We start from the raw sequence: 9,275 nt of genomic DNA, 5'->3' as shown, positions 1-9,275 counted from the left end.
TATATATATATATATATGTTATCTTAGATTATATTATTGTCATTATAATTTTTTTCAAATATGGCAACTTGACCTAATCTAAAATAATCTTGATTTAGGATGTCAACTAAAGAAAAAACTTTATTTTTATGATAAAAAAGAGTGTAAAAAATTAATTTGAGCATTTTTTTTAAATTATCATGATTTATTTAAAAGTAAAAAAATAAAATTTTATTAAACACTTAGCAAATAGATTCTATGGAAGTGAGATATTTGTTTGCATGAAAATTAATATTATAATTATGTTAAATTTTCTTTTGATTATTCATAAAATAAAATAAAAATTATTTGATCAAGCACAAATCTCAATGCATAATAGAGTTGAATAACATCTTAGTGTTAAGTTTAGGACCTCCCAAGTTCTAATTTTAGAGAGTTTAAAGCTGAATTGTTGTTTCGACAGAGTAAACCTAACAGTAATTCGATCCGAACTCAAATGTGCATAGACCAAATATGACCATCAACCGTATACAATAACCAAATAATATTGAGTAGCCACCATCGCTTGACCACTACCACCGATCAGCATGGCTAGACTAAGGTGACAAATGAGATTGAGTCATGTCACATGCCACGAATATTTCAATCAATTAAGGACCAAATGAAACTTCAATAAATAATGTTACAGCAAGGTGGAGAAAAATATATATTTTTTGGCAGTAAAAGTCAATAAATTGTGTGGGAAATTTAAACTTTTACAAAAGTACCTATTGGACTTGTCCATCATGTCATAAAAGAATGTAATGAGCACGTGCTTAAAAACACAAAATGTTTGAAAAAAATATTTTTTCGTGAGATATTTAGGGTATGTTTGGGACAGTTGCAGCTTAATGAATAATCTGCTGATAAGCTAGATACGGTGGTTATTATAAATTTTATTTTTTTTGAAAAGTCATACCGCTACCAGAAAGTTGCCACTGCACCTAGATAGATGCAGTGTAGGTGCAGTGTGAAAATACTATTTTCAACGTTTTGAAAACGCATAAGCTGTCAGAACGCGGTTTACCCAAACAGGCTAGGTGCGTTTTCAAAACTTCACCACACCAAATAAGCTGCCCCAAATGGACCCTCATACATACATAGGAGTTTCTATATAAATGTTAGATCATTATAGCAAATGTAGAAACCTCTATAATTTTTTGAAATACTAAATTAACATGATGACATATTTTACAAAGTTATTATTGTTGAATTTCTTAGCCTATCAAATGAAAATATTTTGGAATGAGATAATCCCTTCGTCATTTTTGAATTTAGTCCCCAAAATTATTTAATATGGATTGAAATGGTCTTCGTGGAAGACTATTTTTATTCATTAAAAAAGTCTGGTTTTCAAAGGAATTTATTCTATCTTTTGTTCTCGTCTCCAATTTTAAATAAGATCTTTTTATCTTTATTTCTAACTTAACTTGGTAGGTCTCTATATCTATTTTCTCTTATGTTGCCATTTTATATATCCTTTTAAAATGATAATTAAAATAAAAAAATCATATATAAATATTAATCTTAGGAATATTTACATGTATTAGCTTAATTTATTATAAATAAGGGATTAAGTGCCCATGTTAACGTTTGATATGGAATATTAACTTCTAAAAATAGTTTAGGATTTAGGAAATATGTTACTTTTATATGAATGCTTATAATTTTTTTTTATATGTACGAGGAAGAAGAGAGTATAAGTGCATGATGAAAAAATATAAAGACAATGAAGAAGAAATAACATAGGTATCGCTTAATAAATAATACATATGAGAGAAAAAATAAAAGTACAAAATGAGTGAACACATATCGCTCTACTGCATGGTGTGTAGTAATCTGGTCATTGCAGGGTTGCTCTCGTAGGTGGTGTCGTGGCTTACTATGTAATTGCTCTATGTCATCTTCCTGCCTTGGTGTAGATGAAAGATGCATATTGTCCCCGTTCATGTATGAAATCTACACCATGCCTCAAAAACTGTTGAGCCTGTGAAAGTATCGTTGGATGTGGCATTCAGAATTGTTGTTGTGAAGGGGCACTACTTGGTGTTGCCCATGATGGACTTGCTCTAGTATATGTGGTTATAGTGTACTCGTTTGAAGAATAAGTCTAATGAACATGAAACGGTGAGACTGTGAATGTAGAACTAGAAGGCCTTAGAACATCATAGGTCAGCACTAGAACAGTAGCGTCCTCCTCATCCTGTCACCAATTTGTGACATGTCAGATAGATAGGATGATCACCTCATATGGCTACAAACATCCTCCATATTATCTATGACCTTTTGTTTTGGGCTCTCATTAACAAAGCCCCAAAAAGGCGATAAATGAACCTTTATCTCCGAGATGTAAAGTTCCATGATATTTTCCCAAAAAAATATGTCGTCAAGATTCAATACTAGCCAAAGTAAGTTGCTCCAACTCTTTATAAATGGCCCAAATGCCCAAAAAATTCATTGAAATAGAGGTGTGTTATCAAATTGGATCCTATAGATAGATCCTGACATCACAATGGAAATGGCTACTACTAACTTATGCAATGAATAATAAACTCCTCCCAACTATCAAAAATAGATTTGAGAACCTCTCACCTTACGTCCCATGCCTTCATATGGACGGTAAATTTAATCCAATAATAATCTCTTTGTCTTCAAGTCAATTTGACGTCTAATAATGGGGAGAATGTAGTAGCATATAAATTTAGATATGCACTGAAGGTGTCCACTAGTCAGAATTTTATTTGCACAAGAGTGATGAACAATGACATATGATATCTTCCATGCTCTCAAAAGCCTCTTGCTCCTAGCTGCATGCAAACACCATTGGCATGGTCGAGATAGATGGTCATGATGCATACACATCAAACTTAGCCAAGATTTATTGAAACACAAATTTCAAAATTTAATATTTTTTAGTATGCACCAACCATTTATTGTAAATTATAAGTCTGATTTACCAGCAATTGTCACGCCCTCATATTAAGCATTTGGAATATGCCTTCAGATGTTGTGTCGGCTACAAACATCCTCCATATTATCTATGACCTTTTGTTTTGGGCTCTCATTAACAAAGCCCCAAAAAGGCGATAAATGAACCTTTATCTCCGAGATGTAAAGTTCCATGATATTTTCCCAAAAAAATATGTCGTCAAGATTCAATACTAGCCAAAGTAAGTTGCTCCAACTCTTTATAAATGGCCCAAATGCCCAAAAAATTCATTGAAATAGAGGTGTGTTATCAAATTGGATCCTATAGATAGATCCTGACATCACAATGGAAATGGCTACTACTAACTTATGCAATGAATAATAAACTCCTCCCAACTATCAAAAATAGATTTGAGAACCTCTCACCTTACGTCCCATGCCTTCATATGGACGGTAAATTTAATCCAATAATAATCTCTTTGTCTTCAAGTCAATTTGACGTCTAATAATGGGGAGAATGTAGTAGCATATAAATTTAGATATGCACTGAAGGTGTCCACTAGTCAGAATTTTATTTGCACAAGAGTGATGAACAATGACATATGATATCTTCCATGCTCTCAAAAGCCTCTTGCTCCTAGCTGCATGCAAACACCATTGGCATGGTCGAGATAGATGGTCATGATGCATACACATCAAACTTAGCCAAGATTTATTGAAACACAAATTTCAAATTTTAATATTTTTTAGTATGCACCAACTATTTATTGTAAATTATAAGTCTGATTTACTAGCAATTGTCACGCCCTCATATTATGCATTTGGAATATGCCTTCAGATGTTGTGTTTATTGGACATGCTAGAGCATCATATTGACATTCTCATCCCACTCTGTTGCACGACATGCACGAATGTAATCATTGTGGGATATCCTAACATCAAGAAATGATGCATTATATGTGGGATGCTCTCTAATCAACATATGACCCGAAATCTCATATACATCTATTTCTATTGGTGCATGTGTTTCTGTTTTTGGAGCCACCATCGAAATCATCCCTTGTGTCACTATCCATAAGTCTCATATCATTCCCTCTCCTATGTAATTTAAGTACCGTCTTCTACTATGTCATCAATGTTTAGATTCTAAAAAGGCTATTTGTAGGCATAAATCACATCCAACTAACACTCGCTTGGTAGTTAAAGGAATAAATAAAAATACATTAAATAACAAGTATATACCCGTGTTGACCTTGATGTGATGCAATCGGTTTAATGGTACCGATTTTCTCGCTTCTATTTTTTTTTTTCTTATCAAAAGTCATATTTATATGCATACCATTAAATTTTTTAACATCACATCAAAATATTACTATCACAATTATGATACTTTTAAGAGTATTTAAATTAGATTTAACATAAATTCAACCAAACATAAAAAATAGTTTAGATAAATCCTTTGTTAATTTAAATCCATTTTTTTCTTCCATTTATTAAATATGAATTTACTAAATTCACTTATTAGCTGGATTTGACAGATTTCGGACAATAAAAAGATATTTTAAATAGATTTATGTGAAAAACATCAAAAATATATTTAAGTGGATTAAACTTTTATCATACCAACCATTTTTTCGAATTTAATAATATTTAAATTTTATAAAATCTAGATTCATTGAATTTAATAAATTATATTTAAGTTAAATGCTATTCCACCTAAACACCCCCTAAGTGTGAAGATACTCAAATAAATAGGAATTAGAGACATGAACGAAAACACCCCCCATAAAATATCCAATTTTTAAAATGCCCATCACTCAACCTATACGCCCCCTCCTCCCCCTCCCTCCCGGCCCCCTCAACTTCCCCATCGTCGGCGCACTCCCCTTCATCGGCCCCATGCCCCACTCCGGCCTCGCCCTCCTCTCTCGCCGCTACGGCCCCATCATGTTCCTCAAAATGGGCATCCGCCAAGTGGTCGTCGCCTCCTCCTCCGCCGCCGCACGCTCCTTTCTCAAAACTCACGACTCCCGCTTCTCCGACCGTCCTCTCGACATCATCTCCAAGCAAGTCAGCTACAACGGCCAGAACATGGTCTTCGCCGACTACGGTCCTAAGTGGAAGCTCCTCCGCAAAGTCTCCAACCTCCATCTCTTCGGCCCCAAGGCCATGTCCCGTTGGGCCAACGTGCGGCGGGACGAAGCTTTCTCCATGTCCCACTTCCTGAAGAAACAGAGCGATTCCAAAAACCCTGTTTTCCTTTCCAACTTGCTGGTTTGTTCAATGGCGAATGTGATTGGGAGGATTGCGATGAGCAAGAGGGTGTTCGATGAGGAGGGGAAGGAGGCGAAGGAGTTTAAGGAGATAATTAAGGAGCTTTTGGTCGGGCAGGGGGCTTCGAATATTGGGGATTTGGTGCCGGCAATGAGGTGGCTGGATCCGCAGGGGGCGAGGAAGAAGCTGCTGGGATTGAATCAGAGGTTTGTTAGGATGATAAGTAAGTTCTTGGCGGAGCACGGTGAGAGTAGAGGGGAGCGGGAGGGGAACCCTGATCTGCTTGATCTTATTGTGGCTGATAAGATCGCCGGCGACGACGGGGAAGGGCTTTCTGAGGAGAACATCAAGGGCTTCATATCTGTAAGCAAAACTGCGATTTTGGTTTTTATTTTGATATTGTTAAATGATTAACATTTTAAAACCGATTTTTTTTTTTTTTAAATGAATTGAATGATTGAAATTCAACTTCAAAATTTGAACTTTTGGGTTAATCCTAACTTATTAATGAGTGTTAATTTGTTTTCAAAAGTAAAAAAAAAAAACAGCTGAAATGGATTCTAGATTAATTCAAGCCATCATATTAATATTAGTAAGACTCTTAACAATTCAATTTCGAGCTGATCTACTCGAAATCAGGTAAAAAAGATTAAGTTAAAATTTTAATACGCAGCTCGACTCATTTATTTCAATTCCAATCAAAATTAAAATCAATTTTCGAGCCACAACCATTCGTCAAACTAAATTTACAGCCCACTTGTGGCATGCAGGATCTATTCGTGGCGGGCACAGACACATCCGCTATAGTCATCGAGTGGGCGATGGCTGAGATGCTAAAAAATCCGGCGATCCTCCGCCGAGCACAGGAAGAAACCGACCGCATCGTTGGCCGCGATCGCCTTCTGGAAGAATCCGACATACCAAATCTCCCTTACCTCCAAGCCATATGCAAGGAAGCTCTGCGCAAGCATCCCCCAACTCCTCTCAGCATACCTCACTACGCTGGCGAGCCCTGCGAGGTAGAAGGTTACCACATTCCCGGCAAGACCTGGCTTTTGGTCAACATATGGGCCATCGGGCGAGACCCGGAGGTGTGGGAGAAGCCATTGGAGTTCGATCCGGAGAGGTTTATGGAAGGGAAGATGGCGAGGATTGATCCGATGGGGAACGATTTTGAGCTGATACCGTTCGGCGCCGGGAGGAGGATTTGCGCGGGGAAGTTGATGGGGATGGTTATGGTGCAGTACTTTTTGGGAGTGTTGGTGCAGGGTTTTGACTGGAGTTTGCCTGAAGGGGTGGTGGAGCTGGACATGGAGGAGGGGCCGGGATTGGTGTTGCCGAAGGCGGTGCCGCTGTTGGTGACGGCGAGGCCGCGGCTGCCGGCGGCTTGTTTGATAAAGGAGAGTTTTTTCTAGTTTATGTACTGCGTGTTAAGAGTTTTGAATAATGAATAATTAATCTATTTCGATGTAAAAAAAATTTAAATAATAAAAGTGGATTGTTGCAATTCATTTAAGCAAATGTTTTTATTTTATTTTATTTTATTTTATTTTTAAATTATGTAACCATAAGGCCGTAAGGTTAGAATGATGTTTTATTGAATAGCCTTTGCTCGACTTTGGGTGCGTTTAGTGCGGCACTATTTTAGCGGTGTTTTATCGTATGCAGTTTTTTCTATTTGAAAAAAACTATATTCTCAAACTAATGCACTTAAAAGTTTCATTTTTCAGTCAGATTTTACTACTTGCTGTTGCTGCTAGAAAGTTACGGTTTGATTTTCTATAAAAAAAAATTATAATAGTCATCATAGTTTTTCAACAAGCATGAACATCTTTCCTGCTGCTTGTTCAAACTGCTACAACTGCGCCAAAAATACTTAGTTGTCGAAAAAGATAAATATAAAAAATTTAAAGAAAATGATTTTTGATTAAAAATATAAGAAAATGTAATTCTATTTTAGGGAATTTACATTGGTGGCAGCCAATTCTTACGTATTTACGTATGTCACAACAAAACCTTCACTTTTACGGCCAAAACACTTAAAATTCTTTTCTAACACATCAGAATCAGCATTCATACAATATTTAATGCTTCAATCCAGCTTTTCATACATAAATAAGGATGCCTTGACTGAAAGTACGAATGTTTAGACGTGATATACAAAAATGCTTAAGAATTGGGTGGTAGGCATGCAAATTTCCGTTTTATTTTTAAATGAAAATAAGTTTCTATCATTTTTTCTTATATATATATTTTTTTAAAATTTTTCGTAATTCAATTTTGATATAATTTATATCAATTTTTTCCTTTAATGAAAGCGATCGGTCTTGCACGAAGAACATGAACCCAATTGATAATATATATGATTCGAACCCATGAGTTCGCGGCGATATATCACTCACAATGAGCAAAATTTGATAGACTATAAGTGAATTATTGTATTTAAGAAGATTTACATACATAACACTCAAATCTTATGTGTTTATGTGCATATATATAAATATAATACCTAAATTTTAACTTTTTACATATATGACACCTTATTTATATATGAAAAAGGGTACTTCACTTTTTAAAAATAAAGTAATGATATTTTGATGTGGTGTGAAAATTTTAGGTGGTATAAATGCAAAAGTAAAATTTAGGTGTTAGATATGTAAATACGTTACATTTGGATAATTGAGTAGGTTTGTAACTGCCCCTGTGGACTGTTCCGTATTTATCCTTATACTAATTTTTTTAGTTAATTGAGTAGGTTTGAATAAAATTTTAGATGCTTATCATATCTTATCATGTAAATAAATAAGATTGAAAACTTGCTTGCCCACTTTTTTTTTCCTTTTCGACAAAATATTACATCATCAGGACTCCTAAAGTAGAGCTGCGTTCAGAGTCCACTAATATGCGGACCCATGACTTCAAGAAAACACACGCACTTTCTTGTGATCCGGCCTGGTAAAACAGAAGAATATTCATTATGTGTTATTTATCGTTATTCAGGTGTTATTGCGGTGATATTGATGTGTTATTGTATTATTATAACACCGAGAATATTCTCAGAACACAATAACACATAAATACCACCACAATAACACTTGAATAATGCGGAATAACACCGAGAGAATATTTCACTGCGCAAAAATGATTTTTTTTTATAAAATTTTCAGTCATCTCCACGTAGCGTCATTTCATTGGACTCCGAAAGTAGGTCTAAATTAGGAGGAAAGTAGGTCTAAATTAGGAGTCCTGACGTGATATTTTTTACTTTCCATATGCTAGTTTTCTATCTTACAAATTTATCATTAAGAACCAGATAAGAAATTCGTTTAATATAATGTAATTATTTATACCATGATTTATTTTTATATTTGCAAGTTCAATCTGTAAAGAGTACTAACAAATAAAATTGAATAAGATTTTAATATAAATACGCAAATAAAATTTTCTAGAGTTCTATAAAAATAAATAAATAAATATAAATTGAATCGTTCTTGATTAAATTCAAATCATTTATTGCACGCAAGATTTCAATGTAATTTTTCTTGTCAGACAATTGTGAGCAGAAAGAAAGTATTGCATCCGACGATCGCACGTGCCTACGACCGTGCCTACGACCGTGCCTACGACCAACGGCTCGGCGACACCTCAACATATATGCTAAGGTGGCCATGCCGAGCTAGTGCTCGGCGGTTGGTCATCCAGATGTGCGGAAGACTCATATTTTCTCATGAGTAAGAAAAGTGGATTGAGTAATGCTTTATTTCTAAGAAAATATTCCTAAAAGTTGGGTATTTATTGATGTTTTTGCTCTGAATTTAAGTAGATAGCCCCAAATTTCGGTGAAAATCTGGTGCTAATTAACTTTTGGACAAATTTTAATAAAAAAATTGTAATTGATTTTTTTTTCTTATGAAATAAATGTTTTTGGAAGTAGGGCTGTCAAAACGGCTCGTTGTTCGCGAACAGGTCGTGCTCGGCTCGTTAAAAAGCTCGTGTTCGGCTCGTTAATTTCATTCAATAAGTTAACGAGCCGAACACGAACTAAGATGTGTTCG

General features: G+C 35.0%; 1 protein-coding gene across 1 annotated transcript; it reads left to right on the top strand.

Moving 5' to 3' along the window:
* Window positions 1-4,752: 4,752 nt before the first annotated feature.
* LOC110026775 (flavonoid 3',5'-hydroxylase 1-like) lies at window positions 4,753-6,607 on the top strand (the record flags this gene model as incomplete). The annotated part of the gene is given in 2 exon segments (XM_020727886.1): window positions 4,753-5,583; window positions 5,991-6,607. Coding segments are annotated over 2 exon segments (1,448 nt in total), but the record flags the coding sequence as incomplete, so codon positions are not given.
* Between the last annotated feature and the right edge of the window lie 2,668 nt (window positions 6,608-9,275).

This window comes from Phalaenopsis equestris, unplaced genomic scaffold (assembly GCF_001263595.1).
Source record: "Phalaenopsis equestris unplaced genomic scaffold, ASM126359v1 Scaffold000400, whole genome shotgun sequence".
Taxonomy (NCBI): domain Eukaryota; kingdom Viridiplantae; phylum Streptophyta; class Magnoliopsida; order Asparagales; family Orchidaceae; genus Phalaenopsis; species Phalaenopsis equestris.
Note: the sequence above shows the minus strand (reverse complement) of the source record. Positions and strands in the feature narration are given on the sequence as shown.